The sequence below is a fragment of the Typha latifolia genome, chromosome 7 (assembly GCF_019914945.1).
Source record: "Typha latifolia isolate L0001 chromosome 7, TyphaL0001v2, whole genome shotgun sequence".
Classification (NCBI taxonomy): Eukaryota; Viridiplantae; Streptophyta; class Magnoliopsida; order Poales; family Typhaceae; genus Typha; species Typha latifolia.
Window position 1 is genome coordinate 3275841 of NC_133092.1, and position 20776 is coordinate 3296616.

General features: G+C 39.9%; 3 protein-coding genes and 1 long non-coding RNA gene across 4 annotated transcripts; 2 read left to right on the top strand and 2 right to left on the bottom strand.

Moving 5' to 3' along the window:
- Nucleotides 1–1381: 1381 nt before the first annotated feature.
- On the top strand, nucleotides 1382–3005 carry LOC140791848 (uncharacterized). The gene is made up of 2 exons (XR_012109640.1): nucleotides 1382–1505; nucleotides 2754–3005. It is a non-coding gene; the product is annotated as an uncharacterized lncRNA (long non-coding RNA).
- Nucleotides 3006–4859: 1854 nt separating this feature from the next.
- On the top strand, nucleotides 4860–6431 carry LOC140791849 (uncharacterized). The gene is made up of 2 exons (XM_073142533.1): nucleotides 4860–6002; nucleotides 6120–6431. The coding sequence occupies exon 1, from the start codon at nucleotides 4951–4953 to the stop codon at nucleotides 5956–5958; it is 1008 nt and encodes a 335-aa protein (XP_072998634.1). The 5' UTR covers nucleotides 4860–4950; the 3' UTR covers nucleotides 5959–6002; nucleotides 6120–6431.
- Nucleotides 6432–8810: 2379 nt separating this feature from the next.
- On the bottom strand, nucleotides 8811–16709 carry LOC140792160 (SKP1-interacting partner 15). Its single transcript, XM_073143000.1, has 3 exons — nucleotides 16434–16709; nucleotides 12619–13863; nucleotides 8811–9248 (listed from the first exon to the last, which is right to left on the bottom strand). The coding sequence occupies exons 1-2, from the start codon at nucleotides 16707–16709 to the stop codon at nucleotides 12634–12636; spliced, it is 1506 nt and encodes a 501-aa protein (XP_072999101.1). The 3' UTR covers nucleotides 8811–9248; nucleotides 12619–12633.
- Nucleotides 16710–19680: 2971 nt separating this feature from the next.
- On the bottom strand, nucleotides 19681–20338 carry LOC140792561 (uncharacterized). Its single transcript, XM_073143632.1, has one exon. It carries the CDS (start codon nucleotides 20127–20129, stop codon nucleotides 19998–20000), a length of 132 nt encoding a protein of 43 aa, XP_072999733.1. The 5' UTR covers nucleotides 20130–20338; the 3' UTR covers nucleotides 19681–19997.
- Between the last annotated feature and the right edge of the window lie 438 nt (nucleotides 20339–20776).

Below are 20776 nucleotides of genomic sequence, written 5' to 3' on the forward strand. Positions count from 1 at the left end.
TTTTGAGAATTTAGCAAGAGAAGTTAATGCAAATACTCTAAAGTCTAAACAAATCATACAATATCTTACCGACCAGCTATATCTCAATTAGTTAGTTAAACTTTCGCTTGGTCGGCTAAACTGTTTAGCTCCGTTCGGTTCCATGGACTCAAGAGTGCAATGGCTTAGAATATCAGCTAAGCAGCTTAGATGATAGGTTAGTGTATGTATAGCCGTTGTAACTTTAGAGTTAGCTTAATTGTTTAAATATTATAAAGAATTTTTTTTTAAAAAAAAAAGCTCATTAAAAGTATCTTATCCACCCTTTTTATCACCCTGCATTGAGATGCCGCAACGTTTTGACGACAAGATCTTCTCTCTCTGGATAAAATCTAGAACCTCCCACTTATATCCCTAGATCTGCCTAATAGCACTATTTATCTAAAAAAATGACCACGTGGACCACTCCTTTAGAAAGAATTCTCCTACGTACGACAAGACACAACTTATCTTTATCCAACTCAGAACACTATTCTTTTCAGAAGAACGAAGAAAATATTGCACTAGGAGGCCTTTTAGTCAACCACCACAGAGGTGCCACATGTGTAGGGTCCACGTAGGATACTGTTACTTTGCCCAAAGGTGACCACACTACCCAATAGAACCCTCCAGAAAAATAAGCAAAAAGCCAAACAAATATTTATAGTACTCCAAGAGGACCAGGACAATATAAGATATCAATGTGAACATGTCGAAAAAGTTGCTTCTATGTTTTATATCACAACATGAGAACCTTTTAGATCAAGGGTAGCAAATGGAGAATATGCTGCTGCCTTCATGAGCACCTTCCTTGGCACTTAATGAGCTATAGTTACTTGGGAGAATACTAGATTTATAGTAGTAGTCTCAAAGAGAAATAAATGAGTGGGCTGAGCAATGTACACCTAATCAATCAATTAATTATAGATGTGGCTTAATGTCACCATTTTCTGCGTCACATGGAGTTCAAAGCATCAAATTTTTATAACCAACTATGAATAACAAAAGCATGAGGAAAAAGATTTTGTTTGCATGCAGCCTCTTATTACGTACTAACTACTCGCACTTAGTCGACAAAAGCGCTTAGCTGTAACCCATCGAGTTGCATGAAATGAAATGAAATGCTATTGAGAGAGAGAGAGGGCGACGTTCACGAGGATCAATCAACTCAGACGAGCAGATTATAGCAGCCAGTGTCACGGATACAGATTTTTGTGCTTTTGGAATATAGTTGAATGGTCAAGCGTAGCTATTTAAAGATAAGGTAAAGTTACAGAGGAATAATTAAATATTTTTTTCACTCTAAACATAGTACTATAGTAATAGACTTACTGAGAGTAGTGTGTCACACCCAAAGGTAACTGGTTTGGCTATATAAACCAGGAGGAGGAGGAAGGATACCAAAGCCACAACTTAGAGAGTAAAGATATATGGGTAGGATAGCAGGGAAAGAGGCCTCCATGGCCTACGCAGTTTCCACACTAATGGTAGTGTTCGCTTCCCTCTTGATCCTACCTCTTCAAACACAAGCAGACTATTACTCTTCTCCTACACCCGTACCATCACCACCCAAGGAGCACAACCAGCCTCCTTACTCTAAACCACCAACACCACCCAAGGAGCACCATCAGCCTCCTTACTATAAACCACCAACATTACCATCACCATCACCACCCAAGGAGCACCACCAGCCTCCTTACTCATATAAACCACCACCAACACCATCACCATCACCACCCAAGGAGCACCACAAACCTCCTTATTCCCATAAACCACCACCAACGCCATCACCACCCAAGGAACATCACCAGCCTCCTTATTCCTACAAACCGCCGCCAACACCATCACCATCGCCACCCAAGGAGCACCACAAGCCTCCTTATTCCTATAAACCACCACCAACACCATCACCACCCAAGGAGCATCACCAGCCTCCTTATTCCTACAAACCACTGCCCACACCATCTCCATCGCCACCCAAAGAGCACCATAAGCCTCCTTATTCCTATAAACCACCACCAACACCATCGCCATCACCACCCAAGGAGCACCACAAGCCTCCTTATTCCTATAAACCACCCCCAACACCATCGCCACCCAAGGAGCACCATCCTCAACCTCCTTATTCCTATAAACCACCCCCAACACCATCGCCACCCAAGGAGCACCATCCTCAACCTCCTTATTCCTATAAACCACCACCAACACCATCACCGCCCAAGGAGCACCACCATCAACCTCCTTATTCCTATAAACCACCACCAACACCATCGCCACCCAAGGAGCATCACCAACCTCCTTATATCTATAAACCACCACCAACACCATCACCACCCAAGGAGCACCACCATAAACCTCCTTACTCCTATAAGCCACCACCAACACCATCACCACCCAAGGAGCACCACCATAAACCTCCTTATTCCTATAAGCCACCACCAACACTGTCACCACCACCACCACCACCTTCGCATCATTACAAACCTCCATCACCTAAGTACAAATCACCTCCGTACCACTTCAAGTCACCATCACCACCTCCTCCTCCTCCTCCTCCTTACTACCATTAAGCAGACAATGTCAAAGACAAGAGTGAGTTAGCCATTAACTTACTAGCTACTATTAGTGTATTATTGTACGTACAACTCCACTTAAGAACTTAACTACTTTAATACTCGAAGTAATGCTGATTAGTGTCACCAGTTCTTCATCTTCTTGTTCCTTTTATATTTCAGGGAACTTCCTTGATGGTCATTACGAGCAGCATCAGGCTAAGACTTTGGAAGGTTGGTGAAAGTTAGAATAAAGGGAGATATGGAGCTTCTTTGGCAAAAGGATGAGTCATCTTAAGAGGATGCCACAAAAAAAAAAGTTTTTCTTTTCATGTGATGTGTTTTTTCCTCTTTTTTTCATGTGTAATCTGTTTCTCCAAGTTGTATTATATAATGTCATCCCGTAAATAAAGTTGTAGTGGTGTTTGCTCCTAAGTTTTTTTAATAAAAAAAAACTAAAAAAAGCTCTAAGTTTTACTTACCAAATTTCCATTAAAAGTGGGGAGTCGATTAGAACATGAAATTGCTCTGTTCATTCAACTTTTGTGCACTTCGATGTAACAGCTAGTTAATAGTTTTGCACCCATGACCATTGAGCAGCGAGCTAGCAAACTAACTTGAAGAAAAGAAGCAAATCAACTAGTAACCTAGCTACATTTAAAAGTGAGGAAGAGTAATAAAAGACTAATAATTATATAAAGAAAAAGCAAAAAATATTTGTGTGGTGTTTTAATTATAAGCATTTAGCAGCGGGGGAGGTAGGTGAGGAGCATCGGATAACTGGTGGAATTAATCGAGAGAGATCGAAGGCCACGTGGCCAAGCAAATTATAACCTTCGGAGGGACGGAGACAAAGCGACGAGGAGATCAAGGAGAAGATGACGGAAGATTCGACAAGACTTGAGACTTGAGAGCCAAATCTTTCATGCCGGGCCCCAGAGTTGGCTCTACGGACCGACACCCCGCATCACAAGAGCAAAGGGCAAAGGAGGATTCTCCACAGTTCAAGTAGTAGGAATTTGCTGCGGCCTACTGGCACTAAATAAACTTAAGATAGCGACCAAGGTGTAATGCATTAAATGCTATCCCATGCTTCCCGTGCAACGAGTCAACTAACTCTAACTCGAAGGAAATCAAGGGAAAATAAAACGTTTAAATTCTTATCTGATCACGGTCGTGCCTTAGTTTTTTATTCCAGCTTTTGTCGGAAAAAAACTCATAGCTTGAATATTATATTGGAGCACGGATCGTGAAATAGTTGTTATTAGAGCATGGTCGTAGTTCTTATCTTACCAGAGGCAGAGGCAGAGGAAGAGAAGGAATAAAAATCCAATGACATGCACCGGAGTGCAAGATAAATTTCTGCTTACCCTTAAATGATGGCCACGTGGCCCACTCGAGACAAAGCTGGCCCTACTTATCTTTTCCATCTAATAATATAATTATTGTTAGGAGAAAGAAGAGTATATTAACACAGTGGTCGGACTTGTAACTTTTAAGTCAACAATCACAGAGGTGCCACATTTCTAGCTGGCCACACAGGATAGGAGGATAATATTATTATTACCCCGTGGGGCCATTGAGATATATATATATATATATAGACATATGATATGAACAAATTGGATAGCCATTTCATGAGCACATTCATTGGCACTTAGTTACCTATAGTTATGCTTTCTTGTGCCGTAGATCTTCTATTAGGAAACTACAATGTATATTATACAACTCTAATTAAACTAGCAAGCTAGGTTTAATAAGTTCCAGTGGATTTAAAGATTCGGAGTCCTGAGAGATAATAGCTTAAATGTAGAGTAGATGGAAGATGAGAAGAGAAATATAAGGGATATTTTCATCTGCGTGTGCTACTATCTTTTTCCCCCTCATATGAATGATTGGGCTTGGTAACAACCATTAGGTGTAAACCTTATCGTCACTGATGTTGATAAACTAATATTTACATTTCTTACGTCACTCTTAAGGCTTACTAAACTTCCAACAGTCAAATAATATTTATAACCATATATAAAAAGCAAAAGTAGAAAAGGTTTTTGTTTGCTTGCAGTATAATACGTAGAGGAGAGAGATCCAGAGAGTAGATCAGGGTCCAGACAATTGGATGAACAGAGTTAGCCCACAGAGGCACGTTCTTTCTTTTTTTCCTTTTAAAGTTCTGCTTTTGGAATATAGTTGAATGGTCAAGGAAAGGCAGCTAGCATTGAAGTACAGAGGAATTGTTTTATATTTTTACCTCTATAACTTTGGTAATACATTAATAGACTTACCGAGAGGAGTGCAACTACCCAAGTTAACTAGTTTGGCTATATAAACCAGGAGGAAGATGGCTATCAAGGCACACCAAGTTAGGTAGTAAGGATATATGGGTAGAAGAGCAGAGAAAGAGGCCTCCATGGCCTCCATAGTTTCCACACTCATGGTAGTGTGTGTTTCCCTCTTGATCCTACCACTTCAAACACAAGCAGATTACTACTCTTCTCCTACACCCGTACCATCACCACCCAAGGAGCACCATCAGCCTCCTTACTCTAAACCACCACCATTACCATCACCATCACCACCCAAGGAGCACCGCCATCAACCTCCTTATTCCTATAAACCACCTCCTACACCATCACCACCCAAGGAGCACCACCATCAACCTCCTTATTCCTATAAACCACCTCCTACACCATCACCACCCAAGGAGCACACCAATCAACCTCCTTATTCCTATAAACCACCACCAACACCATCACCGCCAAAGGAGCACCACCGGCCTCCTTCCTATAAACCACCGTCACCACCCAAGGAGCACCACCAGCCTCCTTCCTATAAACCACCGTCACCACCCAAGGAGCACCACCAACCTCCTTCCTATATACCACCATCACCACCCAAGGAGCACCACCATCAACCTCCTTATTCCTATAAACCACCTCCTACACCATCACCACCCAAGGAGCACACCAATCAACCTCCTTATTCCTATAAACCACCACCAACACCATCACCGCCAAAGGAGCACCACCAACCGCCTGCCTATAAACCACCGTCACCACCCAAGGAGCACCACCGGCCTCCTTCCTATAAACCACCGTCACCACCCAAGGAGCACCACCAACCTCCTTCCTATATACCACCGTCACCACCCAAGGAGCACCACCCAAGGAGCACCACCAACCTCCTTCCTTCCCATAAACCGCCTTTCTCACCATTACAAGCATTACCTAAGTACAAAAATATTAAGATAACTTTACCCCACCCTTTTCCTCGCCCTATTCCTCGCCCTTTTCCTCGCCCTTTGCCTCCATTCCGTAGGGTCCCTCCTATTAGACGGCCTAAACCACCTCATTTTCACTTTTCACCACCTCCTCCTCCTCATCACTAGTAAGCAGACAATGCCAAAGAAAAGAGTGAGCTAGCCACTTTCTGGTTAGTATTAGTGTATTATTGTGTACAACTCTACTTAAGAACTTACTACCTGAATACTCCAAGCAATGCTGATTAAATACCACTATTTAATTTCCTTTTTGTTCTTCTACATTGCAGGGAGCTTCCTTGATGGTCATTATGAGCAGCATTACGCTAAGGCTTCTGGAAGGTTGGTGAAAGTTGGAATAAAGGAAGATATGGAGCTTCATATTAAGAGGACGTCAAAAAAAAAATATTATTTCTTTCATGTGGTGTTTTTTTTCCCTTTTGTCATGTGTAATTTGTTTCTCCAAGTTGTTGTATAATGTCGTCCTATAATTAAAATTATGGTTGTAATAACGGGCTTTGCTTCGAGTATTACTTCCCATGTTTCCAGTAAAAGTAGGGAATCGATTAAATATATATGAAATTGGTTTTGTGTGTTCTCTACTTTTGGGCACTTCGATGTAACAGCTTGTAATAGTCATGCACTCGTGAGCATTGACCAGCGAGCTAGCGAACCAACTAAATAAAAGAAAACTGCAACCCAACTAATAACCTAGCTAGGTAACTCTTGATCAAAAAGATATAAGGCATCTAACAACATTTGAACCTCTCCTCGGACAGCTTAACTTTGGGAATAATAACCGGCAGAGTTATAAGTTCCCATTTGAAATGGGAAACTGATATATAATTTTCAAACCAATATTAGATCTCAAAGCCGATTTGAAAGGTCCTCATGGTCTCATCCTGTTCATTCTTAAGATGGAAGAAATATGCCGCATTATAATTGGGAATATCTCGTCGAAAATATCTCCCTCCGTACTGTGTGATCCAATCCTATTAAACTATATAAAGAATATACAGAAAAACTCAAGCACAAACATATATCTATGTAGACTTTTAATGAGAATTTAGAGTGGGTGAAGTTGATTGGATGACTACTTGGAATCGAGAGAGATGAGAGGCCACAAGGCCAAGGAAATTATAACCTTTGGAGAGATGGAGACAAAGCGATGAGGAGAAAACGCAAGACTCGAGAGACAACGACAAAACTCGAGAGCCAAATCTGGCTCTACCGAGTACGGCGGACACTCTGCATCACAAGTGCAACGGCCAAGGATTCTCCATAATCCATGCCGTAGGGCTTTCCTTCATGCATTCACATGCTTCCAAGAGGAAGACGAGGGAATCAAAACCCAATGATCGATAAATCACGGGAGTATGAGATAAACATCTCCTTAATTACTTATCTTATGCATTTACCAATACAAATTATTGTTAGGAGAAAGAAGAAAATATTGCAGCGGTACGTAGGATTGATGTCTTTTAAGTCAACGAATACAGAGGTGCCAAATGTGTAGCTAGGGGCCACATAGGATAAGACGATACTATTATTACCCAATGGAGCCCTCGAGAAAAATAAATATGATATCTCCACGTGTATGAGAACTCTTTCCAAGAAGAGGCACACTGTAGAATATGCTACCTTCATGAGCACATTAATTGGCACTTAGCTAACTATAGTTATTTTATGTTTTCTCGTACAGTAGATCTTTTATTTATTATATAAGGAGATTACTATAAATTTTTTCATCTACGTATAACAGATAAAATATAGGGGATATCTTAATCTACGTGTGTTACCATTTTTTTTCCCTCATATGAATGATTGGTCTAATAACAACCATTAGGTGTGAACCTGGTCATCACGGATGTAGGTTAACTAATATTTACATTTCCTTCGTCACACTCAAAGTTCCAAGTATCAAATTTTATAACCAAGTATGGAAAGCAAAAGCTAATTGTGGCACGTTTTTATCTGTTATTAGAATATAATAGTTGAATGGTCAAGGCTTTCTCATGGACGCCGGCCCCACTCAAACGTAGTAATTATGACCATCTTCTGAGTCTCTTATGCCGGTCTTTAATAAATATTTATGACGACCGAGTGGGGTGAGACCGAGTGGACAAGTCCAGAATCGACCGCGACGCCTACGGGCTACGAGACCGAACAAAATTTACGTTTGTAAAGAGACCGACACAACGCGACGAACGACGACGAGTGGATGGAATCTTTCGTGCCGGGTCCACTTGTACAGTTTAGTTCCATAAATACAGTCGCTTCAGTTGTACTAAATTTCAGCTAACCTAATTGGAAATTTTGACCTATTTAGACTCATTTTATTTTATTTTTATACTGAAATTCACTTTTCAATTTTAGTTCAGTATTTCTATCGTCACGTAATTTTTTATCTTAATTATTAAAAAGCTAAACTAAAAAAATTTATATACATAAAACACGAATTAATTTAGCATTTTTATTTATAACTACAGTGAATTAAATATTATTTAATAATAAGTTTAACGGATAGTCTATTTTAATTTTTAAAAAAATAGAAGAGGACTAGTTTGGTCAAAAACTCACGTACTCGAGGCTAGATAACTCCACCTAGTTACCGAAGTAATAATTTTTTTAGTTTGTGTCACTTTACTTCTTTATACTTATATTCAAACTAAGATTATTAATCTTATTATTATATTTAATTAATATAAAATTAAATGTGAAGATAATTATTAGAGTAAAAGTTATAAATAATTGAATAACATTTCTATTATTCTCACTAAAATTGCTATAGGAAAAAAGAAGAAAATAAACTAGATTTTTCTCGCAAATCATGACGAAGTGAGCTGGTCAAATCTAAAGCAGAGTAATTCTACTACTTAAACCTATTGCAAGCTTTATCAAGCCAACAAGAATTGCTTCAGAAAAAGCTCGCTTCTTGACTACGCAGATTCACAAGACCTGTCATTAAATTCTTTGGATAATGAGAAATAAATTGTCAGCTGTATTATAAACTAATTGATCAAATCCAAGGGCAATACTTAATAAACAAAAGACAATACCGTTTGCTATCTAGTTAAATGCTATTGAAGCATTCCTGAGAAAAATGTGCAGTAAACATTTATCAGACCCTACCTTAATATAATAAAGAAAACATGATTCTTTATCTCATCAACATTGAAATATATTGCCATATGGAGCATTCAAAATTAAGTTTCCCTCGAGCAAGATACTCGAAGAAGGCAAAAGAAACTTCTGTAATGCCCTTGCAAATGGTTCCTTGGATAAATTACTGATGCATCTTTCTCAGGCCTTTGCATTGTGCTACCTCCTCAAGTTTTTTCGATAGTTGCTACCAATATAGACCATTCACCAGGGAGTGTGCAACTGCCCACATATTTGCCGCCGAGCCAGAGCTGACCCTGCTTGACATAAAGAGCACCAGAAGTGAATTCTCAATTAATGAAAATTGAGAACCTATTAATATCCATAAAAGAGAGATATCCGATTGAATTAAACTCCCTTAACCACTCTCCAGGTTGTTGAAAGAGTAGAGTATAAATATCCTATAAACTGAAAGGATTTACTGTATGGAATCAACTAATTATGAAACCAGATAAAATCAAGGAAAGAACTGTGCATCTTTATACCAAATTGCATACTGCACTTTAATCACCTATCAACAGCATTACTAAGACACTACAATTTTGAGTTTACCGCCATGTCCAAACATTTAAACACTTTGTTGAGCTTTGAACAGCTTGATACACTTGAGATTCCTATTCAATTTAAACTACCAAAATTATTATCTTAACACTGTCACTTCTGATTCTGATCCTTCGGTAAGAAAAACTCACAATTGTGAATAGAGCAAAGATTCTACAAATTTACATGAAGTGACCAAGATATCATTCTGTGCGCTATGGCTAAACAGGCGTATCAATATACATGCATATTATGTATGCACAAATAAAATGCAAAATACACCATTATCCCAACCCAAAATTTTCAAGGTTCCCTGTCCCAGTCGCATTGCTTGTCAATCATTTCATGTTGACTGTGGCCCACAGAATACTGGTATGCATGGGTGTTAGAGATATCCCAAACATCCAAAACCCAATGTTTTGGGCACAACAAGCTGAAAAGCATTTGAAAATCAGATAAATGAAAATTTATCCATCCATGCATTTGACCTAAAAGACTTGCATGGTTTGCTCCTACTCTTCTAAAATATTAGTCAATTAAACATTTGACTTTGACTAAGCCCATGAAGCATATTATCGATGAACATAATAGAATATATTAACCAATAAGGGCGTTCCTTTTTGGGGATATAAATCTACAAATAGCTTATAGTTTACATGATATTCTAGCAAACATAGCTTACAATAATCAAATGTTTGACTTAGATTATCATATAATATTGAGGCATATTGTTCCTTATTTATGAAACAAATAAGCATGTCAAAATATTCCGGCCTTTTACAAAAAAAGCATCCTATGCACCACTTGACCTTAAGAGCTACATCAACACAGACTAGTTTGTTTCTAGTGATGTCTACAACCAAAATACTAGCACAGACTCATCTGATCCATTAAAATTCGGTAGCTTGTTGTTATGGTCTCATATTTGATTTTTTAAAAGACATCAGATAAAGCAGATGAAATAAGACTGAGCAAAGTTTCCAGCTAGTTATATCCTAACCAATGACAAACTTGATGGATTAAAAGCACCAAGAATAGCATTATACATGAACCTGAACAATATTGAGAGAGATGGGACAAAATGCTTGAGGAATTTTTACCCTTTCAATCCATATTATTGTCCAGTTCTCTGAGAAGTACATACTCAACTAGAGATATTAACCTCCGAATATGTAACTGAATCGGATTCGATCGGATATATACAAAAGCGAACCTAACTCAGATTCAGAGTGGATTCAATAATGGATAACTTGGATCCAATTACACCCTTAGGTGACACCGATGGATAGGCAGCTAAAAGTAGTGAAGTATCTCCTTCTGTTCCCTTCAAATGGTAGGTAATTGACCAATTAGAAGGGCTTCAAGCACATGAATTGCTTTCATAATTAGAAATTTGGAAATGAATCGAGAAAAGAGGGTTTAGGCCTTTATAAGGGATTAAAGTTAGGGAATTAGCATATCCTTTCCCTAAAAAGTTTAATTGGAAAAGGTGAACCCTTATCTCTTGCCTAGATTGCAATTTTCTACTTTTAAAGCTTCAGTTAACTAATTCGAGTTATTAGCCAAGGATGCGCCGCCAAGGCGTGAAAGCTTCACCCCTATTAGTGAAAAGGCTCTTTTATGAGTCGCACCTTTGACCACTTGCGTACAAGAGGGAAATCATTACCATGAAAATAAGTTCCCTTTCTCATGTATACATTTTTTTCTCCTATTCCTTAAACATGTTAAGAGAAGCAAGCGGAGGGCCATAAAACAACGCACACAAAAATACAGGTGGAAATGACAAAGAATGTTAAAACTATATTCTTTTTTACAGAGAAGAGCAACCCATACCTTGGTAGTGTTGTGCGTTCAAGTTTGTTGGAAGGATCTTATTATCATGTAATATTCATCAAAATTATTGACGGTTATCCTCCGGCCTGTGTTACTCTCAGGTCTTTGTCTTATTAGGATTATGATTAGGAAGACTACAATTCTATGTGTATATCTTACTTACCCCATCATAATATTAGGCACACCAGTCCAAAGGAGAAATATGATATGGTTACAAACAAAAGTCTATAATTGTCTTTTTTACTCAAAATTTCCCTTGATCTAGGTCACATCTGATTAGGTGTGGACTTCAAGTTTGCTCCTTGGTTGCATAATTATAATTGTAACTTGCAGGACAAAATGCTAGCTCCTAATTAGCTATAGAGGTTTCACAAATGACAGCCTCCTTGCCAAAAACCTTGTACTCCAAAAGTTAACACCAACAATTATGGGATTGGCATTAATAGTTCCAACCATGTGATAAGACTCCGTCCTTCCTCTTAATCAAGTTTACTCAACTCAGAGTTAGGGCAATATAACTTCAATTCTTTTTTCACAATCATAGGAAGCCATTGTACCAGACACCTAGTTGCCACCATTACAAACAACACATTAAGATCTCACACTGATAGAATCATAGATCCCCTCTCTAAAGTCATACTTCACTGCATAACTTAATATTTCATCCATTTCAATATGTTAGATATACGATATTGATTGTCATATTGCAAGTTTTCGCATTTTTATTTTCCCCTCCTTGAGGCATGTGATTTTAACCTATGTATAAACTATTTGAAATCTTACTGTTTTTAATATCTTGCAAAGAAAAAATGACACCTTCTTCACCAAATCCTAGTATACCAAAAGGCATTCTACAGTAAGCAATTTAGATGTGCTATATCTACTTGGTATAAGGATCAAACACAAACTTTTTGCTTTGTGAGGATTAATAGGTAAGTTTTCTGTCACTTTCACCATGATTTTTTAATCATGGAACTAACAGCCCACAGAACAGGATGTACACTGCTTCTTCATAGAGCCAATACAAAGGTTCACATTTCGAATTCCAACTAATGCCATTCAAGGGATTTCAAGAATATACAAATCCAACTTATGATGCTAGAAATAATCAACCACATGCTTAATGTTACAACACCACAATGCAAGCCCACGCAATTCTCACTGCCCTGACTTCTAGCTGAACAATGATAAAAAAAAAATCCTAGCATATAATATGGAAGGTAGGCAAGATGATAAGAGGAAGAAAAAACGCACCAGTTTAACAATCAATCAAGGCATGGCGGTGAATCCCGCATCGAAGGCAAATCCTCTGTACACCCCTTCACCGTACCCTGGCACGCCCTCCACCCAACTCCACACGCCTCCTCCCCCACCACCGCACTTCACGACCTCCTCCTCTTCCCACATCGCCAATTTCCCCCTCACTCTCTTTCCAGAGAACCACACCCTCCCATCCCCACCAAACACCTTCACCTTGTTATTCCCCGGAGGCGGCACCACCACCATCCCACCACCTCCCATCCCGACCTCCCCGGCCCCGGTGAAGCACCTGTACATCTCTTGTGGCATCCTACCGGCCTCATCCCAATCCATCGATTCCAGGTCCAACCTCAGTATTAGCACCGTCGAGCACGGCGCGTCGACCGCAAACGAGGACCGCAGCCCCCCGATCATGAGCACGCACCGGCCGCCTTTTCCGGGCAGCAGCCGCGGCCGCTTCAGGACCTCGAAGACGTCCCCCCACTGATCCCTCTCGAGCGGAGCCCACCCGGACCCCTTCTTGGAAAGATCGCCGAGGTCGCACGAGAAGAGCTTCCACTGGCTCCGCCACGGAGTGCCGACGTCAAGCAAGGCAAAGACGGCGCCAGCGGTGAGGATAGGTGACCGGGGCTTGGAAGGGAGGGAGAGGGGGTATTTTAGCCAACGATCTGATCCGGGGGCGTAGGCGAGGGCGGCGAGCTCGGTGAGGACGATGGCGGCACCGCCGTCCCCGGCGAGTACGGTGCCGTGGCGGGACCAGGCGGAGCCGAGGGGGGGAAGGAGGCGGTACGATCCGGCGAGGGGGTTGCAGACGGCGAGGGACTTCGGGGGATGAGCAGTGACGGGGGCGGCGACCGGATCCACCCAAAGGTAGAGGAGGGAAGGAGAGGAAGCGATCGGGGAGGAGGAGGGGAAGGGGAGGAAGGAGAGGGGGAGACGGATCCAACGGCGGAGGGAGGGGTCGAAGGCGTGGAGATTGGTGGGGGAGGGGCGGGGGTGGCGGAGGAGGAGGAGGCGGAGAGGGGGGAGGAGGGACAGGAAGGGGGAGGAGGAGAGAGCGGTGAGAAAGAATCGGGACACCGGGCGGCAGACGACCGCATCGCGGAGGGGGAGGCGGGAGAGGACGTTCTGGAGCGCGTCCTGGGGGAGCAGCTCGATCGGGCTCACCGGCGGAGGATCCGACTCCTCCGCCGAGTCCTCGCTTGGTAAAGGGAAGTCGTTGCCGTGTTCTCCATTGCGCTACGGAAGTCGTCGAAGGAGATCGAGGAGGACGGGAAATTTGTGGGATTCAGGTTTGAGGGGGGACAAACAAGGAAGGGAGCGCTTGGAATTGGAAAAAGGGGTAGATGTGCGAAGGAAGCCGATCGGCTGCAGCCAGGAATGCAGGAATCTTGTGCTTTCTTTTGTTATCGTTTTCACTCTACCGACTACCGGACGAATTTCTACCATTCAACTCTTTACACTTTGGCTGCCGTGTGGAGTTATACAGGAAATTCCTGCAGCCAGGCGATCTGACAGTCATCTGTAACGTGGAAAGGAGTGGAACTGTGGAAGGGTAAATGGTTTAAGAGTGATTTACGTAATCGTATGGGATATAATTGTGACTGGTGGGAAACTTTTAATTAACCCCCTTTCTTTTCTGTTATTTCCGAATTCATCACCTGGCTATTTCTTATTGATTATTATCTTTTAGTAATTTCTGGAGTAGTAGTAGTAGTAGTAGTAGTAGTACATACAGTAGTAATATGGTGACCACTGATCAGATTAGTTTAAAAGACTGAGGATTTGAAGAAGAAGACATTGATTTGAATAAGTCAAAGAGGACGTGGGTTGATCAGATAATAGTAATAAAAGATGGGTTGAATTAGAAATTTTCTTCAGAACAATCGTTCGTTTTTGGGGAATGGGTTCAGGTGGACGAATCACTGCCGACTTAGATAGTCGTTGCCACTTGCCGGAATTTTTCTCCCGCGACAAGAACAACAAAAAAAAAAGGTGGGGAATTCGATTTGAAACTTTGAACCACCTCCATCCTACCTAATTTTTAAATAATGGATTAAATGGGATAATATAATTCTCATATTAGAAGAAAAATTAGTGAGAGGTGGTGTGACGGTTATAAATAAGTAGAGATAATTTTACTTAGGTATCTGACTAATTATTATTTTTCATATGGATTCTTTAAATATTTTTTATTTTATACATATATATCTTGAATTAATTATTTCTTTAGTTTAGAGGTATAGTAATTTTTTTTCTTAGTGCAAGAATATATAAGAATATATTTTTTTAGTTTAGAAAATGTATGTAGATAATAAAAGGTTAAAAGAGTGTATATAAAAACACTCTAATATTTTAGAGAAATTTAAATCAAATTATCTTTAAATAAACATTGTATTTAACCCCTAAAAAATATTATCGTAGATTGTCGATGTATCTTTCAAATAGCAAATCTTAAAAAATTACATGTTGCAACGATACGAGAGTCTCCGGTTCGTTGGCAAATTAATTGAGTTTTGAAAACTATTTTCGAAGTTACATCTTCTCAGTAGTTGAAAACATAAGTTCTTTTAGGATTTGCTTGTATAACATATTCCACCAGTGAATCTTAAACTTTTGGTTTGCAATATTCCTCAAGTAGTCACCAAAAATCTTGAATTAGTGATTTAATCTTATTGACTACTTTGTGAGTAAAAAAGATGTAGCCATAAAATATATTAAGATTTAGCTGAGACAGTAGAACATCTATTACTGGAGCTGGAGTTGGACAGCAACCTGGTTTCACTCCCGCCTTGGTCTGAAGCTGGAGGAATCATGGATCAGATTGGACTCATGGATTCTTTTATTACAAGTCTAGATATCGGCAGAGCAAGTCGAGTACGACTTTTGTCTTCTTTAATGCATTTGGAAAGCTAGAAGCAATGTTATTTTTAGATATAACAAGCCCAATTCCACTAACATTTGTGCCAAAGTTGATGATCTAAAACAGTGTCCTCTCCATGCGAATCACCCTTCCTATGTGCATCTCGAGCAAAGATAGGAGAAGACAACATCGGGCGATTTTAAACCAGGCAGGCACAACTTGCTAAGTTGATGCTGCTTGGCGCGGTAGTCAGGAAGGTGGTATAGGACTTTTCATCAGCATATATCCAGACTGGTTCATTAGGAGCAAAGCCATCTTCTTAGACAATTGCTTGAGCATCCTCCATGGGGAGGCATTGACTATTCTTCGTGGGCTCGAGGCTGTGCAAGCTTATGCTATGAATAAGGTTGGGAGTGGTGGCAGCGACGGCGAGCTCGGCGTTGGCCGTTTTCGGGTGGGCCGGGGCGGCGATGGGCGGAGCTCCGGTGAGGAGGGCTTGTGTTTAGGGTGGTGGTGGGGGGGTGGTCATGGGCATAACTTTTGGGCTCATGAAGTTATTTGGATCTACTGGGCTTTGAAGGCCATTATAATAGAGTTTGGGCTTTAAAGGTAATAAGCTAACAATTTTTCTTTGATAAAATAATAATAATAATTTAATTACATTTACACTCCTGAATTATAGAATAGTATTTACTATACTATTTTCTCGCTACAACAACAAGACCACTTAAACTAAGAGAGAGTATAACAGAGAGGATGAAATTAATAGAAAATAACATATTACTGTTTCATCCTTTTTTCGCATGATATTTTTAACATTCCTATTGGGTGTATTAGAGGAGGCAACATAAATATTGGTTTACTCTTCATTGTTAATGGATCGGGCTTTCCATTCACCGGCAACACCATCGCCCTCTCTTTCTCTCGTCCGTCTTCCCTCCGAGACCTCCGCCTTCGCCGCCAGCCGCATGGACGCGAAGAAGACAGCAGAGACCCGTTCAAGGCCGACCTCCCGGGATTCAAGAAGGTGGAGGTGGAGGTGGAGGAGGGCCACGTCCTCCATATCAGCAGCGAGCGGTCTAAGGAGCAGGAGGAAAAGATAGACACCTGACACCTCATCGAGCATAGCAGCGGCAAGTTTATCCGGTTGCCGGAGAATGCCATGCATGGAGAAACGGGGAAGGAGCAGGTCAAGGATTAAGCTCGAGGTTAAATCCGTCATTGCGAACACAACATATCGATGAATATGGAGCGATCTGGTGTATATTAGTGTCCTTTGTAATTTGTATTAGTATGTGCTTCTGTGTAGTTAAATATGGTGTTTTTGAGAATGCCGAATATTGTAAGATAAATAAAGCGTGGTATTGTGCTCCTTTTATCTCATTTTCGTTTTTGTAAGACATTGTCAGTTTAGTCGATTATTATTCTAGAATGATTTGATTTTGGATTTAGATTTGAGTTATGATTGAAAATAGAAGAATGGGTTCCGATTTAGATTGGATCCTTTCAAGAGCACAGTGACCGACCTGAAAGTTGATTCAACCTTATATCTCTAAAGATGATATGAACACCTTAATTAATCATACAACAATTTGAACACGCAAAGTGTACCACTATATAAGCAAAAATAATAAGTTATCAGAAAGAGGCCAACCCGCACTTTCCGCTGGCATGAGCTCGTGGAGACTTTTTAAGGATCAGATAATTACTCTCCATTGCTTTGAGTTTAAATAGATTAAAGTAAAGAAATTTTTAATCAAATACACCCTATATTTTATGTTTATTTAATGTATATGTTATGCATAATTTGATTTAAATAATGTCAAAAAATGAGCCAATTACACTAATAAAATTCATTATAATAAATCAGACATATAAAACAAACCAAGTCTAGCATTTAATATTATTTTTTTAAGACTAATTTATGTAATGTATTTTATAGCGCAAACTCTTATCATACTTATAAAAATGAATAATTATTTAAAAAGAGTGCTTTAGTTATTTTGATTGATTATACCTTAAAAAATGTTAATTTTTTTTATTCAAAAGCCATTTGGCTCATTTATTTACATTAAATTAAATGGATCGGATTTCGCACGTGCATATTTATGAATTGTATTTTACCTCTTTTTTGAGAATTTTCTTCAATTTCTATTCATTTTCCTTTCATAGATTCGAGTAAGTCGGTATATAATATTAAAATACTGAGTAAGTGGGTATATGATATTAAAATACTTTATAAATTAAAATTTTTTATTCCATTATTAATCTATCATCATAATATGTGGACCAAGGCCACTTAATTTTTAAGCTCAAAGTTTTTTTTAAAAAAAATCGTATTTAAAATCATGGTTCTTTAAAAATCACATAGATATTTATAGTTCAACATCTATATTTTTTTGAGTATTATATGTAAGTGTTTAATCTTATATTAGAAAGTTAGAAAAAAAAGTTTGGTAAATTCTTAAGTTCTCACCTAGTAGTTTAAGTATTTAGATTGAGTTGAATTCTAAAGTTAATGTCAAAATCTATTTCACTTAGACTGATCTTCTGTCTACCTAACATATTTCACTTAAAATATCTCAAAAGCATCTTAATTTTACCTTAACAATATCTAAATAGAAAGAAAATATTTCATTAAGAGAAAAAAAATATCTTTCCTCATTTGACTATATATATACTTTGTTAATTTATTTTTATCTTAAAACTTATTAAAAAATATAAAAATTATTTTAACTCATCTATATGATAATTGATTGTTAAGAAAACTAGCGACATATTATTTTTGTGACAAAAATAAGACGGTTAATGATAAATAGTTTTCGAACAGGATGTGGATGTTAATAAAAACAAAATTTGGGGTTTTCTTCGTAAGTTTTTCGCTGAAGAAGTTACACTTCCAAGGCACTTACCAATCACATCAACCAACCAACTTAGGTAACCAGAGTGGCTTTTTATTTTTATTTTTATTTTTATTTTCTCTGATATCACTGATAGCCTTACAAATATCATTTGATATAATTTTCCTTCTAAAACATATCCACTTTGTTTTTGTTCCCCTTTCCACCGAAATGTATCTACTTTGTTGAACGGCTTATCTTTTACTAAGTTTTGAGTCACATATAAGAAATTAGTGGGTTTTATTTTAATTATGACAGCTCAGATGTATCTTGAACGGCTCTTTTGGTGTTGACGTGTCAGTAGATGAAACGTGAACAGAGTGGGACCAACTAGTTCGACGTGGATGTATCAAGTTCAGCTGACGTCGCAAATGACCCTCGCTGATGAGCAAATAAATAGTTGACAAGTCAGCACGAAAATAATAAAAGCTTTTAATTAATTCATTTTTTAATCATAATTTAGAGTGAACCTATATGCCGAACAGTAGATACTTAGGCTCATAATCTTTTTACATAATTAGTCTGACTCTATTCACGCACTCTCGATGCAAATTGTTTTTTATAAAATAAATAATATATTTTTAAATACTTATGCTTGTGGTTAAACCTAATAGTATACGGAGCTAATTGTATTTATTCTTATAAAAAAAAAACAAAAGTGCAAGAGAGACGCCAACCAACAGAGAGCCCAACACAGTCAGATGGAACTCGCCACGCGGGACGACACGGAGGAGGACCTCATTTGCCACGAGGGCAGTCGACGCCCACCCTGGTGTTGACACATCACCAGCAGCTGCCCATGCTGTCCGGCACGTGTCTCCCTCCCATTGGCCGAGAAGGAGATTGGGATCTAGGGGGGAGGTCCCTCATAGTGGAGGCTCCCGATCTCGGATATTATTACATACTAATGGAAATGATAGATCTAAGTGCGCCGCTTGGGCCATGCCTCCTTTAAAGTCGTGGCAAGTCATAATGCATTTTGATACTGCTAAAGGCTTCGATTTCAACTTAAAGTAATCCGAAACGTGATCATAACGGTATGTTGCACCTTTCGTCCATCGGTGATACACTCATCCATACTCACTTCTCTAAATAATAATTAGACGCAATGGTCTACACCAAATCACCCAACTTACCTACGCCCTCGAGAACAACTTATCTCCACCCACTAGACCAATACTAACAACGATTATGGTTAGCTTTTAGACACTCCATTCCTATATATACTCCTCCTCTAACCATCCTCCAAGATCTCTACAGCCATCGATCCACTCCTAACTCTCTCCTTCTCTCTTCTGGCTCATTTTATCCCTCGTAATGGAAGTAGGCTCCCAGCCTAGGAAGCTTTTGACCCCACCGGCCGGGTCCAGTGCCATATCCAACACCAACAGCCCTTTCAACTCACTGGACGCCAACGTCATCCTGGTGCTCGCTATCATGCTCTGCGGCGTGATCTGCGCACTCGTCGTCAACGCTATGGTGCGCTGCGTGCTGCGGGTCAGGCACCGGGTCTGCTACGGGCCGGATATACCCGGCCCAATAGGGCCCCCCTGCGAGGCCCGGTTTCCGAGGAAGGACGCCCTGCGACTGCGAGCCCTCCCCACTTTAGTCTACTCGGCCGGCCTCGGCCTCGGGTTCGCGGGGACCGGGTCCGAGTGCGCCATCTGCCTCTCCGAGTTCGCACCCGGGGAGCACGTGCGGGTGCTGCCAAGGTGCAACCACGGGTTCCACGTGGCCTGCATCGACCGGTGGCTCGCGGCCCGGTCCTCCTGCCCCACGTGCCGCCAGGGCCTGGAGGTGTGCCGGACCGGTCCGGCTCGGCCGGTTCAGATGGACCCAGAGGGTGCGATGGTTCAGGAAAGGGGAGACCTCTAGCCGTTTGTTTTTGAAAGTTTGTACAGTTGTTAGAGAACGAGCTCGGCTTTATATATATATAGCTATTTAGCTATTAGAATAGTGTGTAATATATTTGATTGGGAGGGGTACAAATTGGTTTAGGTCAACTCGGATCCAGAGGTTTTGACCCGGGTCCAAGTCCAACAATCACAATTATGAAATATATGAGCTTGGCTTGAAATTTTGCTTCAGCTTAACTACTTTTTAGACTATAGACTTGAGCTGTCTCCCTCCCTGATGAAGACTTGCTATAAGTCTGCCAGCAACCACAAAAAGTTAACCACAGTTAATGTTAAAAATAAGAAGAAGAAGAAGAAGCTTCAAATAGCTTTCTTTATGTAAGGGAAATTGTGTAGTAGTTACCACAACAGCGACCAAAAGTATTAATTACTCGTGTTTTTTTTTTAAATACTATTAACAGGATCTAGAGGAATTTGCATTTAACATCCTATATTTTAATCTATCTGTGGTTTATACTCTTTATTTTTAATAT